Source organism: Scleropages formosus, chromosome 3 (genome assembly GCF_900964775.1).
Source record: "Scleropages formosus chromosome 3, fSclFor1.1, whole genome shotgun sequence".
In the NCBI taxonomy this organism is placed as follows: domain Eukaryota; kingdom Metazoa; phylum Chordata; class Actinopteri; order Osteoglossiformes; family Osteoglossidae; genus Scleropages; species Scleropages formosus.
Window position 1 is genome coordinate 25962060 of NC_041808.1, and position 23538 is coordinate 25985597.

General features: G+C 41.0%; 1 protein-coding gene across 1 annotated transcript in view; it reads right to left on the reverse strand.

Annotated features, from left to right (window-relative positions):
* Window positions 1–5364: 5364 nt before the first annotated feature.
* LOC108926014 (alpha-1D adrenergic receptor-like) overlaps window positions 5365–23538 on the reverse strand; it is a 35482-nt gene continuing 17308 nt past the window's right edge. Inside the window, exons 2-3 of the mRNA XM_029250171.1 lie at window positions 8259–9062; window positions 5365–5894 (exon numbers count right to left, since the gene is read on the reverse strand). Of these exons, the coding sequence (XP_029106004.1) occupies window positions 5365–5894; window positions 8259–9062 (1334 nt within the window). The remainder of the gene's footprint in view (window positions 5895–8258; window positions 9063–23538) is intronic.

Sequence of the window (23538 nt, forward strand, 5' to 3'; positions counted from 1 at the left end):
GTTCTGTCAGTTTTAAAAGGTTCATGTTCTGACCACACTCGCCAGGATCACAACCCTAGTCCTAACTCACATGCACGCTGTTGAAAATTTTCCTTTTAAGCAGGTATGCAATATGTTTTTAAAAAACGCTGTCTGCTTCGTAAAAGAAATGTCTTCGATATTCTGAATTTCACAGGGTATCATAAGAGCCAAGAACATAATTAATATTTACTTGCTACACATAAACAAAACACCAGTGAATTATATGTGTGCGACTGCATTAAAATAAATGGAGGGAATACTGTCAGTTTTAAATAAAAAAACCGAGGTATTTGTCGCCCCCTGGTGGTACACAGAAGGCAGAGACGTTGCGAGACCTGAACAGCATTAGTGAAGTCAAAGTGGCTTTATAGTGATTTATACCATATAGAGTTGGTACGGTACAGAGTGAAAGGAAACAAAGTTCCTCCGGGACCATGGTGCTGCATAAAAAAAAATACAATTTATTATATTACAATGATATATTACAATATATTCTAACATATACAAGGGGGCATGGTGGTGCAGTGGCGCAGTGGGTTGGACCGGGTCCTCCTCTCTGGTGGGTGCGGGGTTTGAGTCCCGCTTGGGTGCCTTGCAGCGGACTGGTGTCCCGTCCTGGGTGTGTCCCCTCCCCCTCCGGCCTTACTCTCTGAGTTGCCGAGTAGCCTCTGGTTCCCCGCGACCCCATATGGGACAAACGGTTCAGGAAGTGTGTGTGTGTGTGTGTGTGTGTAACATATACAATAAAAACAGTAGATTACAGTATAATAATAAATGCTGCAAAAAAAAATTGCAAAGGGAGTGGAATGGTGTTCAGTTGAGTACAGGTGCGTGTGTGGGTTTGTGTCAGTCCAATTGCTGGGTATTAAGGAGTCTGATGGCTTGGGGGAAGACAGTATTACACAGTCTGGCCGTGAGGCCCGAATGCTACGGTACCTTTTACCAGACAGCAGGAGGGCGAAGGGTCTGCGCGAGGGGTGTGTGGGGTCAATTCATTTAGAACTGAATTACAAAAAAATTAAAATCATAAAATGTTAATGACATGGCAGACAAGTTTCAATATCCAGAGAAAAAAACTGATTGAACTCTTCTGCTTTGTATTTACCCTGTTGGGGCAGCTGATAGTGTAGTGGTTACATCTGCTGCCTTTACACTCAAAGGCTGCAGGTTTGAATCTCACCTCTGGGTGTGATAGTGCCGAGAAAGGTACTTACTCTAAATTGGTCCATTAAAAACATTCACCAGTTGATATCTTATGTGGATGAAGTTCTTCTCCAGACTCCAGTCTATCTATATACCTATCAGGCAGTTTCCCAGTTCTCCACTACACACAGACAACTTTAAAACGAACACATCTCTGCTTCTGGCAATGCTGACGCACACTCCTGTCAGTCTTATTCCCAAAACCGCCCTAATCAATTCTTCTCAAGATTGTTTTCTATTCCCACACCTCCACTAGCAGAAAACTGTAAGCAACCTAATTTCTAGAACTTTCTACAGTGTCATGCAGAATCACACAGAACAGCAACATGAAGAAAAGGTAAATAACTAAAGGGAACTGTATACATTAGGATGATTAATTATAAGGTATAGGGTGGGTTAGAGGGGGGTGTGGTGGTGCAGTGGGTTTGGTTGGGTTCCACTCTCTGGTGGGTCCGGGGTTCGAGTTCCACTTGGGGTGCATTGTGATGGACTGGCGTCCTGCCCTGGGTGTGTCCCCTCCCCCTCTGGCATTGTGCCCTGTGTTGCTAGGTTGGGCTCCGGTTTGCCCCGACCCCGCTTGGAACAAGCGCTTTCAGACTGTGTGTGTGTGTGTGTGTGTGTGTGTGTGTGTGTGTGTGTGTGTGTGTGTGTGTACTGGGGTAGATGAAGAACTGGTATAATAGGGCAAACAGTAAATAGACTCCATTAGTTATTATCAGCTCTGGACAAAAATATGTACACTTAGATTCCACATGTACAGACTTTACATTTTATCCCAACAGCTAATTATAACCCGCTCTCTACACTAAAATACAGCTTCTTATCAGGGCCGGGAGTGAATTAGAGTACTTTCGTCTGCTTCACCGCAGTAATTCATTATGGTCAGAAAATCATCCTGTAGGATATAATTTAAAAGGGATTTGTACTTCAGGCCAAACTAATTATGTAAAACAATTGAGCTGACATGAAAAAAAGGAACCATAAAAATCCATTTCTGTGTAATGTTGATAACCTCATCCAGAGCGGATACTGCTCTGGTTTCTGCTCGCCAAACCGTAATTTCTGATTCATCACCTTTGCATTTTTTTTTTGTTTGTACTGACGAATGTTTCACTGCTTTGCTCGGGGGTGCACAGCGATACCTCACCTGAGAAACGAATCTGCCGAATTGTCTGAGCAACAATCCGGGGGGGGGAGGTGTCAGAGTGAGAAATTCTGCAAGTTCCTCTTTACAGCTGCTGTGTGCTTCTGCCAGGCGCCTTGACGCCGTTTCATTAGGTCGCCCTGTGAGAAGAGCGCTGCAGGTTCATTCAGTAAATAAGACTGGACACAACTCTCCTTCCTCCGCCACTTGCTCAACACTTGCTGTTTTACATTACAGATCTGGAATTTACAAACAGGATTTTTTTTTTTTTTTTTAAGTATCAGTGGAAATATTATTTTTGTACACCTTTAATTAATTCCATGCTTGATGAATGAAAGTAAGGCCACGTGCGAGGGAGGGTGATCGGCTGGCTTCATAGCAGTTGGTGTAAATATAAAACGTTAAACGCTCTGGAATGTTACAGTATAAGAAACACTATGCGAAAATTATTGGAAAATTAAAGCTTTTGTGAAATGGTGAAAAATGACAGGTGTGCTTTTTTTATTGTGAGAAAGAGTTCAACATCTTCTTTTCATATATGTCCCTTGAAACGAATATATGGCTCGGTTGCGCTTATTATTCACTTTAAAATGTTTCTTGTGAAGAGACTTTCTACGTAGTGCTGACATAAATATTCTATTATCCTCATTTTATATTCAGACCTTTTGGATCCTCCCTTTGGAGGAAAAACAATACATTGGATAAATATATAAAAATGCTTGTCTCAAACAGAAGGACAGTAATGTGGGCATCATAGATCACTGGTGCAGAAAGTTCATCAGGAACTTGTAATAACAGACTAATTTCACAGCCGTTCATTATGATTAAACGTAACTCTCCGACTTCACTCAACAGCACATTTTAAGTATGGAAAACAGCAAAACTGAGCTAAGTTTCTAAATGACTACCCATGGCATTTGTCATAAGTGAAATGTTGGTTCATAATTTAAGTTGGTTCATAATTTGGTTTATTTTGCAGTTAGAATATGAACATAATGAGATCTGAACAAAAAAATCTAATTCCAGTAGTAATAATTGTTTTTATTTCTTCACATGGATAAATTAAATCTCATTAATTATTTGCCTAATACTGTAAAAGGCCAGGTTTATGTTTCACTGTAGTTTCGCTGACTTTTTATTGTTTTTTTTTTTTTTATATGCCTTGTCCGGAAACAGTAGTTTCTACATATTTTGTCATATTTTGACAGCTTCTGTTAAGCTTTAAAATGCCATTAAAAAAAGAGTATGCATGTTAAGGCATGAACTGTTATTTTTTTTTGCATTGCATTAACAACTGCTTTATTTTAGTCTCATTGCATTACGAACAGCAAATCAAAAATAACGTCCCAGCTATGTGGATTTTATACTGATGATCAACGTGTCTGAGTTACCGAGAGAATCCCAACACAATGATCCCCTAAGAGATATTGCATACTAATAGAAACATGTAGCTCACTTATTTTGATGAACAAAAACCTTGTACTGTATCATGTCCAGTTTGGTTTAAGTTTCTCTGAAATGTCAGGTAAGATTTTGTGATTTAGAGGTCTTCGGAGGAGGAAAGTGATGTGGACATTTCTAACAAAGTAGTTTTGCAAAAACATTAAGGCAACAATATCTTGTTGTCTTCTGGAGACAGTGCATATTCAGTGTAAATGGTGAAATTTTGTTCTAGGATTATAAACCAATTATTGTGATCAGTCTGTTGCTTAGCGGACACTTTTGCCCAAATCAATTTACAGTGTTTCACCTATTTAAATAGATGCTCATGTATGCAACTGGAAAAAAGAAAGAAAAAATCTTCATGGGAAAAAACAACAAAAAAACTGTGTGTAATAAAGTCAACATTTAAATTAAGCAATTCTCTTATATTCAAAATAAGGTACAATTATTTTCTCAGTAATTTCAATTAATAGATTTTCAGGAAACACTTTTATCTCAATTTTCAGTTTTAAAAGAAAATCAGCTATGATACTATATTATATACACCATATTATATTCATAAATACAGATGAGGTGGTTTGGTTGTCTTGGGGTTTTTTTCTGAACTTTTAACTGATTTTTTAAAAAATATATAAAGAGTATGCCAAAATTTAAACCAGGAAAGTGATACTTTTACCTTTAGTTTCCAGGCCAAATCATGACATAAACTCACATCTCACATCTTCCCATTTATAAGATAAGGAAAGGAAAATAATAATTTTCACATCCCATTAAATGCCAACAATGAAAAATTGACATTTCCAGTAAATCTTTCCATTTTAAAAGACGTGACACTTCGTACAAAGGAAGTTTACAGATTTGACATTATTGTTAGACCAATTATCCTCTTGTGTGTAATTTACATATTCATGAAAAGGCTGAAAAACATGTACTAGTGACAGATTTAATAAAAAGTGGCATCAAAAAACACATGGGGAAAACTGGAAAACCAGGTGAAACATAAGAGAGTTGTTCAAAGTCTGGAGGTAAAGTTTGAAGCCCAAAGAGAATTCACTGTGGTAAAAAACAACAAGATATAAGTCCGTATCTCTTTAGGTTAATCAAAATGTACAGTGAACATGATCTTTGTATTGAAAACACAACCTGAAGAGCTCAGAATGTGCTTGATGGTGACACATTAGAAAAGTTACGTGTTGGAGACATGTCTGTTAAATCTTTATATTTTATTATTTTATGATATTCATTCTTCTTCATTGTTTCCTTATGCTATTAGGCATTTACAGTAATTTTTGGGTGAACTTAGAATGGCTTTGGAACGAGTTGCAGTTTTTCTTGTTTAAATTAATGCTATGACTTCGTCCAGCCTTGTGTTCAGTGCTTCCCTGGATTGCTTCAGTATCACAATGACCCTTTTTGTTCAAACACCCATCCATCCATCAATAACCACTGGCCCAGTGTAGGGCCCCGGTGGTCCAGAGCCTATCCTGGAGGTATAGGCAGTGAAATGAAAATGAAGGATCACGTAGCTTTTGTTCAACCCCGATGTCTTCATTCTAAAGGTCCGTTTCCTCGAGGATGCAGTACTCGGTCACATCATGTGCCTCAAAGTTCCTGCACTCAAGATCACTGAAGACACCCGCCGAAATGGAATCTAAACTCACTTTGCTCAGGATCTGGGCTGAGTTTTTAGCATGCCCGTTCTTGATCCTGTGGGACAGACTGCTTATCTTCTCCCTCAGTCTGACAGATGATCTTTGGAGGGGTGCGAGTAAGCTCCAACCACGAAAGCTTAGGGTACGGCCCCACGTCTTCTGGAGGAAAGAGGAGCTTGGTGATAGTGGCTCCGGTATGGAAAACCGAGTCCTCGGTCGACCCACAGGCACGGCCCACCGCTGTTCATTGAACTTCCTCCAGCTGCTCCTCCTCTGGTGACACTGGCACCTCAGGAGCTGGATGAAGGCATGCTTGAACTCTTTGCTGGAGCAGGGGTAGATAATGGGATTCACACAGCTGTTGAAGTAGCCAAGCCAGAAGATCACTTTGAAGACCCTCGCTGAAGGCTTTAAGGTCGGAAAGAGGGAACCTGTAGCACAAACAAGAAATCGTATTAAAGGCATTTCACACCTTTCATTACACAATGTAAGAGACATTTTATTATGTCAGTTTTGTTTTGCATTTTCTATTTAGTTCTGGAGTGGGGTGTGGTGGCGCAGTGGGTTAGATGAGGTTCTGCTCTCCGGTAAGTCTGGGGTTCGAGTCCTGCTTGGGGTGCCTTACGACGGACTGGCGTCCCATCCTGGGTGTGTTTCCTCCAGCTTTGCGCCCTCTGTTGCCGGGTTAGGCTCCGGCTCCCCACGACCCCGAATAGGATAAGCGGTTCAGTGTTTGTTTGTGTGTTCAGTTTTGTTGGATTAATCACAGTTTTTCATTAGTTTGTACTACATGTCAGTTTTATATTCCACATTCTTGAAATTAGTTAATTTTGGCAAATTTTGGAAACGGGTTCCAAGTCCTGAATATGCCAGTACCTTTTAGGATCTTATGCGTTTTACAATGTTTCGGTACTTTCTAGAATATTCTGGTGCCTTCAAGAATCTTCCAGTGGCTGTAAAGCACCAAACTAAAACTGACATCTAGAAGAACGAGTGGTATTTTTGTAATCGATAAACTTTAACTAATCATGATCAACGCAAAAATCGACATAACTGAGAACTCTGAAAAAATCTGTTCCGTTGTGTTATGTTTTATCACGTGTTGAAACTGTTCAAATACTCATACCAGTGGTGTTACAAAACAGTAATCGGTAAATTCATTAAAATACGAACATAAAATACCCACTATATCAAGGATGTTAGAGAAAAGAGCAAGAATAAATCAGACGTAAGAAAACAAGAAGAAAATAAAGAATAAATAAGCAGGTGAATACATAGACGTGAGGGGTTCGAATAGATGCTGCGTGCGAGTCTTTCCATGTGCTCTTCTGGGAAGCTGCCAGAAAGTTCAGCTCAGGAGGACAGTCGATAGTCTCATTCTGAACAATCTGGTCTTAAGTGTAACTCGAAGGCAGCTGTTCCAAGTAGCAGGGCAAGTACTGCATGTAACCTGAGGCTGTCTGTAGCGTGTGGATTAGTTTGAGCGAATGCTCTGCGGGGGGGCTGATGTGCCATCCAGGGTGCCTTGCATATCCCATCATCGGCGATTTCACGAACACACCAGAGCCACCCTTCATGAGGAGCACACACATTCCGACTGCACCAAATCAGGCACGGAGACCGCGCCAGCAGAACTGAATCAGAGTCTGACGCAATAATTTCTAGTAAAGGTTTGGTTATTTCATCTCTAATTAAACAAAAGATGCATTATTAGGTAACAACGCGCTGACTCCTCGTTTCACGCGCAGTCCAGTTTTACATTTTCAAAGACAGGAACATTCCCAGTTTGACCTTTTTTACTTGCATTTTCTTTGCGTGAATACTCTGCATAGGCCGTTTCATAGAGTTTTCCGTTTTTGTGCATAAACTGTACTTAGCCTGAGTCTAGAACTTAATCCCAAGCATGTTTGGTCAACATCCCAACGGCGATATCTGCACACCATGTCCGCACAATCAAGCAATTGAATCCTCCTCTGTCTTTGTGTGATTGCTTTGCTTAGGAGGAAACATCCTACACACACACACACACACACACACACACACACACACACACACACACCTTCAGAACCACTTGTCCCATACAGGGGTCACGGGGAACCGGAGCCTACCCAGGAACACAGGGGCGTAAGGCCAGAGGGGGAGGGAACACACCCAGGACAGGACACCAGTCCATCGCAAGGCACCCCAAGCGGGACTTGAACCCCAGACCCACCAGACAGCAGGACTGTGGTCCAACCCACTGCGCCACCGCACCCCCATTATCCTCCATAAACACACTCTGTGGAATTATTACACCATCGAGGAACCTTCTTAATATTCCAACAGAAAAGACACCTTCTAGCATCTCACCCGGGCTCAATTTATTGGTCACGATAATCAAAGCCTACGTGTCGTCGTCTCCATTCTCCGGAGTCTTTGTGCTCCGAGGAATTATTTGTCGTTATTCAAAGAAATTGTAGGGGACAGCACTGCAGAGAATAACAAACCGAAACACTCTCTTGAGACTAAGTTTTCACTTTGTCGTGATGTAAGAGAGTGAAAATAGTTGCTCTCCTGAATTTCAGCCCCATCAATATCGGACCTATAACGCTGATGTACGGCTTCTGTACAGGAAAAAAAATCATTCTGCAAAACAGCGTTTGTTCAGTGTCAACGGAAAGCTACGTGGTGTCCTGTCTTGTTTTTAATGTGGCATAAAGTTGCTATATTGGCATGACAATTGATAAGATAGATAGATAGATAGATAGATAGATAGATAGATAGATAGATCATTTTAAATATGTGAAATAACTTGCCGAGAGGAAAAACGAAAAAGAAGGGCAGCCAACAGAGTATGAAGACCCCAACTACAATGGCCAAGGTCTTTGCAGCCTTCTTTTCTCTGGAGAACTTCATGAGGCGCACAGAGATGGAGCTCCGCAAAGGATGAGCTTTGCCTTGGCTCTCGAGCTCCGCTTCTCTCAGGACGCTCCTGCGGTGGATCCGCAACAGGACCTCCATGGATTTGCCGCCCTCCTTCTTCACACCTGCCTGGAGGCCCTTGGTGGTCCTTCTGGCTACAACATAGATCCTACAATACATGACAACGATGACCGCGAGCGGGAGGTAAAAGGAGAACAGGGAGGAGAAGAGCGCGTAGCCCGGGTCTTCGGTGATGCTGCAGATGCTGTCATCGGCAGGCGGCGGTTCTTTCCAGCCCAGGAGCGGTCCCACCGACACCACCGCCGAGGACGTCCACACGCCCACCAAGATGACAGCGGCCCTCTTCTCGGTCATGATGCTGGGGTACTTCAGGGAGTGCTTCACCCCGATGTACCTGTCTACGGAGATCACGCAGAGGCTCAGGATGGAGGCCGTGCAGCAGAGCACGTCCACGGCTGCCCAGATGTCGCAGAAGAGGCGGCCGAAGCTCCAGCAGCCCAGCACCTCGAGGGAGGCGGAGAAGGGCAGCACGACCACGCTCAGCAGCAGGTCGGCCACGGCCAGGTTCACGATGAACACGTTGGTGACGGTGCGCAGGCGCCTGTTGCACAGCACGGACAGGATGACCAGGGCGTTGCCCCCCGCCGCGAACAGGATGAACGCGCCGAGCAGCAGCGCTGCGGCGGCGGCCCCCTGCGGCTCCGCGGAGAGGCGCGCGCACGACGGCGGCGCGGGGCCGCGGCTCAAGTTGTCGAGGAGCGTCAGTGAAGTCGCGTTCGGGGCCGCAACCGCGGGCATTTTACAGCTCCAAAAAAACTAAAGAATTAATAAAAAAAAATAAATAAATAAATAAATAATTGAAAAAAGAAAAAAAAAGTATTTAAAACGCTGTCCCAACCAGAAAATTCTTACTTTTTTTGATATAGAAAAAAACTTTTTTCCTTCTTCTGATTCTTTTCAAAAACATCAGCGAAACAGTCCTTCCTTTGCCGTTACATCCAGCAGCTTAAAAAAGCAGTAAATTTAGGAACATCTACTAATTTGAACACTCGACTCAGATATTACTGTACATGAAATCATAAATGCACTTTCATTCTACATGTTGGTAGCTCTTCCACGGTTAATATTCCGTACGCAGTGAGGAGGCTGTGCTCAATACAGAGCTGTCTAACCCCGCTGATGTTCTGGAACTGATATCAGCCCCCCGTTTCCCAAACTGCGGACCTCGACCTGCTGCGGCTCCCCGCGTCTCCGGTGTAAGCGCTGCTGTTCTGGTGATGACCGAAAGGGGGCAGCACACGCACTCACTTTCTGCAAGCTTCAACGTTGGGGGTGGATCGTTTTACTTTTACGTTATCACACAGGTTAATATTTATCCACCGAGCTGACACTTTCCTCCAAAGCACTGTGAAACATGCAGTACTCACCCAGTTTTATACAGCTGGTGAACTTTTACAGAAGGAATTCGGGACAAGTATGTTGTTCAGGGCTACTACAGGTAAATGCAGTATTCAAACCTGTGCCCTCAGGGTCTAAAGGCAGTGGTTCTAACTGTCACACTACAGGCTGCCTTTGCTACTTTGCTCCCTGCGAGCAGATGGCACAGCAGGTAGCACTGGTGCCTTGCACTCGCTGGCCTGTTTATTCATGCGTGGGTTTGAGTCGGGCTCCGTCTGTGCGGGGTTTGCACGTTCTTGCTGTGTTTATGATTTTCCACCCACAGTGACGCTAGATTGCCTGAAGTGTGTGTAATTTTCCTAAAGTGTGCTGGTGTCCTGCCCAGGGTGTGCCCTGTGCTTCCGGGATAGACTCTGGACTGCCCCGACTGTACACTGGACAAATTATTTCCTGTTATTACTTTACACACACTTTCTGTATCTAGAAAACCTGACAGAGCACGGGCCGCATACTTTAAAGTGAACAATTTCATTGGTATAATTCCATCATTTGAAGTGGAAATCTCATGAAGTCTAAAGCTTCATGACCAAAGGGTATCAGGAGATGCTGCTGTGCACTCAGATGACAGAGGTTTAAATCATAACTCTGGCTGTAGTGCCCTTGGTCAAGGTACACACACACTTTCTGAACCGCTTGTCCCATACAGGGTCACAGGGAACCGGAGCCTACCCGGTAACACAGGGTGTAAGGCCAGAAGGGGAGGGGACACACCCAGGACGGGACACCAGTCCATCACAAGGCACCCCAAGTGGGACTCGAACCCCAGACCCACCGCAGAGCAGGACCTGGTCCAACCCACTGCGCCAACACGCCCCCTTGGTCAAGGTATTCACCTTGAATTTACACAATAAACTTTACTCTGCTGCGTGACCAGGGTAATCTTCTATAGGGGAATGTACTGACTAAATGCATCAGTAACTAAAACAAAGTGGTGTTATTCACCCCAAACACAATCACTTCTGGTGCCTCTGTTTAAAAAGCAACAATTTTCACATACAGAAGTTTTTTATGATGCTTTGCATTCTACCCAATCTTACATAATGTGTTCTTCCCTTGTAACTTTGAGTTTTGATTTTGGATCCTGAACTCTGATTTTTGCCTGCGGTTTGGGTCTGGGCTCTGTCTCCAGCTGGCTTTTACCAGGGTTCCTGCAAGAGATGCAGCAACAAGCACTAAAGAGACCAGTTACATAACACTGGTCATGGTATCTGGCCTGGCTGCCCTATCAATAACCCATAGCCACTTGGTGCCGGCAAGCAAGTGATAAAGTGAAAGAACAGAATCAAAACAATGACGCGATATGGCCCTGTCCTTATGCCTATTATGGAATTCCTTGGTACAGGTTAAAATTAAACAAATAATGCTATTACATATAAGACAGTTAATACATTAGGACTTACTGTATATATGTATTGTGTCTTATTCATAACGCAGAACACAAGATGTCATTATGCACTTCTTTTGTTGTTGAACAGTAATATAGAACATAATATAGGCATGGAAATGGAAAACAAGTGCAAGATTTTTGAGAACCTGTGTGTTAGGTCTGTACATAGCTTAATGTGTCTATATAGGCTATGTAAACTAATTGCACCTGCTCCTTCTTAAGATAGATTAAAATTTGCATTTAAAAATTCTTTTTATAATAAGGTGTGAAAACAGAAGAGTTACAACGATTGCTTCCTTTCTGGGCCGTTTTTACTCTTACCATGTCAGCAAAAACAAAACATGCAATACACTGTCTACAATTGCTTGTCCCAGCTGGGGTCACGGTGAACCGGCACCCAACCCAGCAACACAGAGCGCAGGTCTGGAGGGGAAGGGACACACCCAGGATGGGATGTCAGTCTGTCGCAAGGTACCCCAAGCAGGACTTGAACCCCAGACCCACCAGAGAACAGACACAGGGCAAACCCGCCGCACTACCGCGCCCCTCCCAGTATGCAATATGCTATTTTTTAGAAATATTGTTTATCCATCCATAAATTTATATCTGTTTACCAGATATATTTTATTTCATTTTTTAAATTGTCTCCACACACAGAATGGTTTTCCTGGTGTAGGTATGTAGACACACAATTATGTGTTATTAAATACTGCAGTTCCTTCCTGCTTTTAGTCATGGCAGGAATATACATATATACTCACCTTCACTTTTCTAAATGTCATCAGATGGGAAAAGACAGAACTGTTGATCTTTCAAAATACAGCTGTTGGCTGCACCTTCTGTACTGAGCATCTGGGCAGGAAGGAGACATTGCTTCCTCACCACAGATGTCCTATAGCAATGAGTCCCATGGGACTGGTGGGGGGTGGGGGTGCAGTACTCTGCTGAAACATAGATGGTTAAGGGAAAGAATTCACACAGGAATTGGTTGCTTCTAACTTGCGGTCTCGTCCTGAAACGCTTAGAAATGTGGAAGGCTATTTCTCGCTCTGTACATGTTGGAGTTAAGGGGGGGGCTGAAATTCAGGAGAGCAACTATTTTCACTCTCTTACATCATGGCAAAGTGAAAACTTGGTCTCAAGAGAATGTTTCGGTTTGTTATTCTCTGCAGTGCTGTCCCCTACAATTTCTTTGAATAACACCAAGTAATTCCTCGGAGCACAAAGACTCTGGAGAAAGGAGACGACGACACGTAGACTTTGATTATCGTGATCAATAAATTGCACCCAAATGCAATAAACAAGCTCTGGTTCATGAAAGTGAATCATTATCCTTGTTTTGTATACAGGAGCTGCCTGTTTCTACCACTCGCAGATGTTTGTCTAATCCTCAAACTCATAACTGAATGAGCTGTAACAACCAAAAAGTTATATAATTAACTGCAGACAAAATTATATACCTATTGCTGTGTATAACAACATGTCAGATTTACTTTCTTGTCTTAAGGAATGGGTTTTACCAGGGTATGACTCATCACCCATCAGTATGGATGGAAAAAAATCAGTGTAACTCTTAAGGAAAAGAACTACAAATTTGCTCAAACCTTTGACATCTTAAGAATAAGGATAATTTGTGTTGTAAATCCTCGCTTGTGTGGACTGCAGTAAAATGATGCCCTGGACAGCATGCACATCGAACACTTCTATTCGTTGCTCCAGAGAAAATCTTAAGAAAAGATTGTTGTCTGTCAATAAGCGTTCTTTTTATCATTTTGCTACTCAGCAAAGCAGTACGATCTCCATATGAGATTCCTATTGATAATTCCTCCCTGTTTTCCACTACCATAAAAAGGCAGTATCTTAAGTTTTCTCAGTGAAGCCTAATTTTTAGGACAAAGAAAACAAATTCCCTTGCAGGGTCCCTGTGGAGCTCGTCGTCTGAACCCTAACCCGTACAGGTTGCAACCCGCTGTTCTGCAGCAGCTGCCATGGTGGTCCGCATGTAGAGATTGCTTTGTTCATTTTAAGAAAGCTGAACTTTTTTTTTAACCTTATCAAAAATGCAAATAATGCACTTTTGTAACAGTTGAAATGATAAATAAATTCATCTGGACATGCCTTATGAATAAAGGAGATATCCCTTAAGAGCAAATATTTACTTGGCATTAAAAAAAAAACTCAAACTTGTATTTGCTTTTCACCACTGGATGTGTTCACCGGCAAACATGAACTCCAGAATACGCAGAATAAAGATACTTTCCTATTATATGCTGTCTTTCATGGGGTTTTTGCCTCTAAAACAAAAAAAAAGTGAATTCACCAAAGGAAACTCATTCTCGTGCTCTGATATAACCTGTCAGAAGGGTTTGATGCAAAAATAACTAAAGCAGAAGAGAACAGAATGAAATGCTTGTTAACTTACACATTTCCTGTCTGAGAGTCACTGCTAATATAGTCCAATGTATGTATGTACATATGTATGTATGTATGTATGTATGCATGTACAGCATGTATGTTCATATGGATAGTAAACACTGACTCATAGATACCCACACATACACTGAAGCAAAAACAAATGTTGTTGTGAACACAGGAAGCCTGAGTTTTGTTGTCTCAGTTCCCTGCAGAGCTCTCGGTGGGAAAGTCAGATCGCACAAGCTCACCCTAGAAACGAGAAAGAGAATCAAAAAGCGGCCGAATGCCGCAGCCACATATGTAACACATGGAAATCGCTCCTCCGCGACCAAGTGCTGCTTCAGTCTTCCTAAACTAGTTTAATTTTCGCTTAAAAAAAAAGAAATTAAAGGCAACAAACAATTAATTTAAATGTCTCTCTATTTAAGTTTAATATTTTGTATATTGATAATGCATCTATGAAAATGTCGGTAAATGTTTGCCGTTTACAATAAAGCTTTTTGAGCTATTATGCATTCAAAATATTTTTTCATAGTTATAAAGGCTCGACACGGAGAAACCAGGAACATAAATGTGGTTAATGAAAATGCTGAATGTTCTTACCTTTACGCAACAATCTAACTTCAAAAGCTTAAACTTCAGTATAATTATATATCACTTATAATAATTTCATAAATTATCGGTGCAAGCTCTCCAAAATATACATCTAACACTCTAAATAAGATGGGGCAGAAGGCAGATATAGACCACCAGTTGTAAAAGCTATGCTGTTCGGATGCCAATAGGCATATAATAAGAATAAGAATAAGAATAAGAATAATAGACTGGTGTCTTTGTGGGGTGGCGCAGTGGGTTGGACCTAGTTCTGCTCGTTGGTGGGTCTGGGGTTCAAGTCCTGCTTGGGGTGCCTTGCAATGGACTGGCGTCCTGTCCTGGGTGTGTCCCCTCTCCCACCAGCCTTATGCCCTGTGTGTTGCTGGGTTAGGCTCCTGGGACCCCATATGGGACAAGCGGTTCAGATAATGTGTGTGTGGTGTCTTTGTGGAAGGAAAGCAAGTTAGGTTTGCACAGAAAATACAAACATGCTGACAAGGCTACAGGATAACAAACACATATTGTTATCATTGTCATTTAGCTGGCAATTTTCTCCAAATCAACACATCGTTTGCACAGCTGCTTAAGTTTTACTGCATCAATTCAGTGCAGCAGCCGTGGTTAAGAGTACTGCAGGAGTAGGTTGGATTCAAACCTGAGACTTAAAGTGCTATGAACAGCGCTTTAGGCACTATACCACGCCCTGCCCCTTTCATGGGCCTGATCTGTTTTTCATATACATTTATACACAAAGTTACCCAGCTGTATAAACTGTTAAGTCATTCTAAGTAGTTCAACATTGTACATCGTTTTGGAGGAAAGTGTCACGGAAATATTAAGGGTTTAAATGTATTGAACTGATTACAAGTTAAAATAAAATGCCAAATCAGCGTATTTTTAAAGTTAATTGCTTTGAGCATCATGATGATTGTTACTAAAAGTTTAAAGGCATGGAGGTCAACATTTTAAGATGTCTTTTTTGCAGTTTATTCAAAACAATCCTGGGTTTTGTGAAGCACTGATAAAGTCTGAGCAAGTGATGTTTCGCTCTGCTTTGGACGATGGCGATCCTTTGTGAACTTCCATTCAAATTCATTCTACACATTAACATAACACGTCTATCAAACTCTAAAGAAAATTAATTTTGGCAGACCAAAAACCTGTACATTATTATTTACATTTACATTTACATTTATTCGTTTAGCAGACGCTTTTGTCCAAAGCAACGTACATCTCAGCAAAAGTACAATTTATGCATTACATTAAGTGAAGGAGACATAGCTGCAGACATGTGACTCAAGTTTGTTACCTACCACTTGCTGCACCGAGGGTCAACGTTCAAGTCGGGGCATAAAACACAGGATAGAGAAATCCTGAGACCCTCCCACCATTTTTTATTTTTAAATATTATAAGATACACAAACAATCACATACGTATTATAATCACAGCACGGTAAATGTACACATTTGTTAAGTGTCTGAGCTTTGCAGGAAGTATTAATTCAGTATTGCAGGGAAAAATGTTCCAGATAGTTTATCCTGGCAACAAAACCACCAGCAGCTTGTCAGTTAGTGTTATTGGTACATTTAAAAAATTGGACACAGCCTTAAATAATGGGCAACCTCTAAAAAAATTAAATAAATAATGAAGTCTGTTCCTTGTGGACAAAATAACAAAACAAATGTGATAGGAAATAACATTTATAATCAAATTTCTCCAAGTTCTGCGTGAGAAATGTGCAACAAAAGCATTCATAAGCACTCGTGCCATTACCTCTTTAATTGATGATCGTGGGAAGTCGCTTCACTGTGTCCTGCACAGTAAATTTTGTTTTATTGAAAAACTGCCGCTTCATGAAGAGGAAGCGAGCCTATCATTTCTGCATTTGATGGAAGGTGTACACTAATGGTTGCAGGTCACACTGATGTAGCATGGGCCTCTGAGTAAGGTAATTATTGAATTTCTTTCAGGTTTCATGAAAGAAGAAAACATCACCCACCCTCAATACGCCAAATGAATTGACCTTGAACTGACTCAAAGACAAACAGCACCTAAAGGGGTACTTTTATAACCTGTGATATACACATAAAGACATCAGCTTTGGAAAGTACATCTGATTTATTAAATTCCAAAGCTAATTTTTTCCTCTAACGATGTGCTTTATCTTCAGTCCAAACAAGGGTGATTTCCTGGAGAAAAACGGATCCATTGCTGCTTTCAGCAATACTGACTTCATCGATTCATTTGTTGCTTCATAATTTTAGTAACATATATTTTACCGTTTAGTAAACATTTAGTTTCTCAAACAGCCCTTTTTAAAAAATAGCAGGAAACAAACTCTACTGCAATCACTACCAAAAATAACATTGTTCTAATATTTCTTCCACTTTTGTTGCAATCAACACTTATAGTGACAACAATTATTGATACAATCAAAGCAACGAACTAGGAGAGATTTTGAATGACATTTTGGTCCGATGGCAATTCTTTAAATTTGGACAAGTTTTTTTCTTAAAATTCCACTATTAGAGAAAGTGGACATTTTTTCAAGAACTGATCAAGGCTAAATTATCACCTGAGGCCAAGTGAAAAGCAATTATAATCACTTCGGACACTGATTGCAGTTATGGACTGACCTTATACCAGCACACAAGAGAACATAAACACTAATGCTGACATAATATGTTCTTCACATAGTTCCCAAATACAGCATGTGGCAAATGCCGGTGTCCTTCGTTGCCCTTCTCTTGCACTGGAAAGCGGAATTTCTGTGCCTGGGAAGAAATAAAAATAGAAATAGCACTTGCTGCATAACACCATATTTCACCCACATATTGACAAAAAGTTATTGCAATTGCAGACGACTGAATCCCTGATGCCTGTGCCAGTACGTTGCTTTAAATCCAACACCTCATGTTCCCATGGTGCCTATCCACTCTGCTGAGATCTATAATAAGGCAGTTTTGAAACAATTCTCATATTAATGTGCAAGCTGTCTGGTAGACTAAACACCCTGATGCTTGCTATTGTGCTCATATATTAACATTAATGAGTTTTTCTGGGAAGAATTCCACATTGACAGGAATACGAGGAAAGGGGAAGGAAACAACAGAGTCTAACTAAGTCGTAAAAATAATACAAATAAAAATATGATAAACATAAAAGTAATTGCTGAAAAACAAAGAAAATGAATGAGAGAAAATGAATGAGCTATTCTGGCAATAAATCCACTATGACAGGACGAAGGAGGAAAACAAAAGCTAAGCCACAAAAATAAAATAAGCAGAAAAGTAAATTGGTTAAAAATGGAAAATGACTGTATATAAATAAAAATATAATGAATTCAGAAGATTAAATAGGAATTTTAGTTAGGAAAAAAAAAAAAAACCTTAAAAAAACAAACTTTGTATGGTCGTTAAGTATAGGAACAGCAGTTAAGAATAACCTAAGAGTAGTAGAGATATGGAGCTGTATGCACTGTGTTTCCAGTATCAAACTTTTCTGTCCCTTTTTTGTAACAGATTTGCTGGTGAAACCAGACGGGCCTGTCCAGCTGTGGGAAAAGGCCTCCAGTGTCAGTGCTCAGGCCCAGCGTCTTGTCCATCTCTGAACGGGTGCTTAGTTCTCTAATCTGTAACCGTATTTAATAAAAGGCAGATTTCCATAACATTTATATTTGCTTAATTGATCATAATTATATTTGTCTAGCTGAAATTGATAGAAATGTGCACGACTATTCAGCATTAGTTCATTTATCCAGTGAACTCTATGTAGTGTTACCAACCCACATACCATATTCACCAGGGTGACTTACACTGCTAGATACACTACTTACACTGGGTCACTCATCCATACATCAGTGGAACACACTCCCCCTGTCACTCTCACACTATGTGTGAATCTGAACAGCATGTCTTTGGACTGTGGGAGGAAACCAGAGCACTCTGAGAAAACCCACGCACCTGCCCATGAAGTAAAACCAAGAGAAACTTTATGAGTTGAAAACCCAGTGCGTTTTCTTAAAAGTCGTGTACAATTTAACTGCTAAATTGCTTATTTAACAGAACTTGCAGCAAGAGTGAATACAGCATTTCCAGAAAGACTAGAATATGTGCAGGAGAAGGTATAAAAACAGTTAGAATGGCTGTTCAGCTGTCATGTTTCACAACAAGTTAGAGTTGATTTTTTTGGTTGAAATCACCTGTATGCTTGTTTTTAATGGTTTTACCTTACTTTTGTATTTGTACAACCAGCTAGGCACATTGCATAACCTTTCCAATTTAAATGTTTGTACAATGGATTAAATAGTCCTTTCATATGACAAATGATATAAGGACCTCTGCAAGGGCTCAAGACTGTCAGCAGAAATTCTCTTTTTTTGCCAGTTTTGATAAATTTGCTTTTTTCTTCTTCCTGGTCCCATTGGAAACACAGCCCTAGACTGATCGGTGGGATTTCATTTCTGCCATGACAGGAATGCCAGAAAACATTTTTCTTTTTTTTTTTTTTTTATAACCAAAGACAAAGATAGAGGGCAAAAAAGCTGTGTGTTGATGTTGGCTGCTGTTGCTCCTCAGTGGAGCAGATCCTGCTGAAGAAAGAATGCTTTCTTCCGAGAGTATAGTAATGAGCGGCGCTCGTACCGTAGTGTTCTTTCCTAACATGTAGGAAATTGTATAAATTGAAGTTTTAAGCTGGGAAACTGGGTGGTGTAGTATTTGCACACAAATGTGAGAGTACATCACGTATGCACTTTATTTATTAATTTATTTTTAATGTGATCTAGAAGATGCAATGGCAGCACATGAGCTCATACAGTGACACCTGGGATGCCCTTTCTTTTGAGATCAACATATGTGAAAAGTACCCATATTTGTTCAGGCTGCTTGCAATGAACAACTGAACAACATGTTTATGCCTTTTTTACCCACTTACAAAACTGGGTGGTTTTTTGGGGAAAAAAATTGCTGACAATGTTCAAGCATGACCTGCTGCCATCTTGTGGTACAGATCAGTGTTTTCATAGTAAAAATATTACAGTTTCACCTTTTTTTCAGTCCTTAGCTGACACTTTTACCCAGCTTCGCTTCAGCCGGCACTTTCGGGCAACGTAGAGGAATAAAGTTTTAGAGATTTTATACAACTATGCTTTAACAGTTTTTTTTCTGTGTATTTAAACACTATAATCCCAGCTGCCGTCATTGCTAAACATGTTTCAGTAGGTATTCTGGTTGATTCTCCAATGGGATTAGATAAATACGCTATAACAGGCAAAAAAAAGAAAAAAAAAAGCACAAAAGCACAAATGAAGCTTTATGTGTGCGACACAAGGGTTGATCAGTTCTTCGGAGTGCTGCACTTCTCAAATCAAAACGACTAAACATTTTGCTAATCCAGAAATAGAAATCCAATTACAATGGAACAAAAATAGTGATTGACTCCCACTCGCCGTGATTAATCACTTTATGAAAAAGTGAGCTGGAGTTATTGATGAGTCACTCTGGCTTCAAAACTGTAGTGTGTTTATTCAGCCACAACTCGGGCATTGTACTTGCTCATTTGTGTATCTTATAATATTTAACAAAAAAAAAAAAAAAAAAAAAAAATTGGTAGGAGGGTATTGGGATTTGTCGATCCTGTGTGTTATGCACCTACTCGAACGATGAACCACGGTGCAGCAAGTGGTAGGGAAGAAATTAAGTTTGCTTGAGACTTTCATGTCTGCAGTTATGTCTCCTTCTCTCAATGTAATGCATAAGTTGGACTTTTGCTGAGATGAACGTCGCTTTGGACAAAAGCATCTGCTAAATGAATAAATGTAAATGTAAATGTGTATGTATCTGGAAATATGTTTCATGTCTGATTCCAGGACTTTTTCACATTTTCACATGCAGTTTTGAAGCCGAAGCAGGACATAAGGGCGGATTAAGGTATGAGACAGTGCGAGTTGTTATTTGTACAATTATTTTTATCACACCCCGGCAGTCCTACTGGAAGAAACCTGACCACCCCGAATAACCCAGGAAAGAAGCCTGAATATAAATAAATCAATGACACTGGACTAATTTAAAAACAGAGGGGGTGCAGTGGCACAGTGGGTTGGACTGGCTCCTGCTCTCCAGTGGGTCTGGGGTTCAAGTCCCGCTTGGGGTGCCTTGCAACAGACTGCCATCCTGTTCTGGGTGTGTCCCCTCCCCCTCCAGCCTTACACCCTGTGTTGCCAGGTTAGGCACTGGCTCCCCATGACCCCAAATGAGACAAGTGATTCAGACAGGCTGTGTGTGGAACTTAAAAACTGATGTCTCACCAACTGTAAGGGGTCTTTCTTTTCGACCTTCCACTTCTCTGCTAAATCTCTCACAAAGGACTTCATTAAACGCATGCTGAGCAGCGACTTTATTAGAGCATCACTTAACATGCATCTAAAGAAATTAAGGACGACTAACATGGCAGGTAAGCACAAGGATCTCTCTCTGAACACATTTAAACTGTCAGGAGTCTCCGGAGGGCAGTAAGGCGAATAAACTGCCCTTAATTACTACTAACAAAAAAAGTGCCACCAGAGCTGAGCTCGCCGTAGAGCGGAACCCGGAGCAGCTCCTCTATCCCACAGTTCATCTTCAGTCCAGGTTCTTACTGACAAGGCCCTAAGTTTTGTGCAGGTGTCTCACCATGCAGTGCATCATTATCAAAAATGTGAAATTTATTACATGATATTATTTTATATTTGTTTATTTATTTGCTTTGACTGCATATTTGTTCATCTGAACAAAAATTCTAAATATTGCGGCAAGCAGGAGCCTTAATATTTACCATTATAATATTTACTTCTACCACTATTACTACTACTACTACTACTACTACTACTAATAATAATAATAATAATAATAATAATAATGATGCACACACACACACACACACACACACACACACACACACACACACACACACACACATAAAACCACTCACCTACTCAGGGTAATTTTCAGCCACCAATTCATATGAACTGCATGCCTCTGGCCTGTGGGAGGAAACCAGAGTACTGGGAGAAACCCACACAGATATGAGGAATACATGCAAACTCCACACAGACTGAGCAGGAATCAAAACTCTACATTTTCTCACCTCATCCAGGAACTGTGAGTGGCAATGCTACTTGATGCATCACCTTGACACCCATCAATAATAATAATCATAATCAAGGTTGTATTTTTACAGTGAGTATATGAGATGCTGAATTTTGCTTTTCTGTAACCAGAAACAAGGACTAGAACTTCACGGTGTTATGCACCCAATATTGTCATACACTCTTACAGCAGATAATGCAGGGCAGACCTCTTAATAAAGCATCTGTCAATATTAGTATTATTATCACTTGCTTACTTTCATTAACCGTTTGCTCTGGTCAGGGTTTCAGCAGTCTGGAGCCTATCCCACAGTCACTGGGTGCAAGGCTTGGAAGACATACCCTGAAAGGGACACCAGTCAATTGCAGGGTACCCAAACCTGGAAAAACACTAGGGGTAATTCAGTCACCTATTCACCAGAAACAGATGTTTTTGGGCTGTGGGAGGAAACCAGAGCGCCCAGAGAAAGCCCACATGGACACGAGGAGAACATTAAAACCCCACACAGAGTGAGGTGGAACTCATACCCAAACAGCCCAGGTGCTGTGAGGTGGCATCACTACATGCTGTACCACCTTAGTTTTATTATGGTCAGTCTTTAATTGGATGATGCATTTGTTCATGATTTATGCTTTATGTTCTTAAGTGCTTTTTGTGCTGTCTTTAATTACGTTTTTAATAACAACTTCATAAGTCCACCATGTGCCACCTAAAACCGCGTGAACCACTGAAGCCAAAATTCCCAGCATGCCACACAAGAGTGTTACAGCAGGAGTGGGAAACGGAGGCCTTCAGACTTCAGGATGACACCCCTTACCACTACGCCACCTGCTGCTGACTCAGTGTATCGGTGAAAAGAGCAGAACACAACAACGTGGTTCACACACACACACACACACACACACATTTTCAGAACCACTTGTCCCATATGGGGTCACGGGGAACCGGAGCCTACCTGGTAACACAGGGCGTAAGGCCAGAGGGGGAGGGGACACACCCAGGATGGGACACCAGTCCATCGCAAGGCACCCCAAGTGGGACTCAAACCCCAGACCCACTGGAGAGCAGGACTGTGGTCCAACCCACTGCGCCACCGCACCCCCCCAACGTGGTTCACTGTCACCTTATTCATCTTAGATGTGTTTTGTTCTGATGTCCTCATGCTTCTAAGAGACTCCTGTTCTGGCGAACTGCGAAACATAGCAATGCCACATTGAAGCTTGGAGCTGATGTGAAAAATTGAAGTTTGTCAAGGTGGATAAAATCCCAGCTTTGACACAAAGGTCTGAACCTTCCTTATGAGTCAGACTCCATCAACGTCACGCTTTCAAGGGGCTTGTAAAGTCTTTTAAATTAGCCTACCTTGCATTAAAGTCACGCTCTTAAGATAAGGCTTTCATTAAAACCCCGCAGAGATTTTCCAGAGAGCTTTCACTTCAGTGGTTCCCAAACGAAAGAGACCATGTCTGATATCAAGCATAAATTTAATGTACCAGAATTCTTCTAATAGGAAGAAATGTTTTCATTTAACTTTTATTCAGCAACTGTAAATGATAATAATTGTAGTAATGAATAGTGATACAAAATGCTGCACTATTAGAATATATAAACCGTTATTTGTGGTTGTTTTAATTATACCTTAATATAATAACTCTTTTTAGTTGCTATTTTTGCTAATGGATAAATCAGTTCAACCAATTTTACAAGACTTTACTGACTTTTAACTTTATATGATGTTTTGACACAAAGGACACTCCTTAACAACAGAAGAAAATAAACGTTCTGCTCTTAGGCCATAATTTTACTGTATGGTTTATAACAAATGCATACAAATGCTTGGAATAAAAATATAAATACATAAAAAAATCTATATGACATATGAGCTCCACCAAGAAAAACATTTATAGAGTTCCTGAGTGCAGGTGCGGCTCTTTTCAGATGTGATTTTGCTGGCTAAGATTTACAGCCTCCGAGTAACATGCAGATCCATAATGGGAAAATTTTGTGCTTTTCCTGTGGTTTTTTTTGGGTGACTAACTGATGCTGTGCTGTTTCATCCTTTGAAAAATACAAATGTTTCCATTTAAACTGAATATGTCTCCGGTGGGTCTGGGGTTCAAGTCCCGCTTGGGGTGCCTTGAGGCGGACTGGCGTCCCGTCCTGGGTGTGTC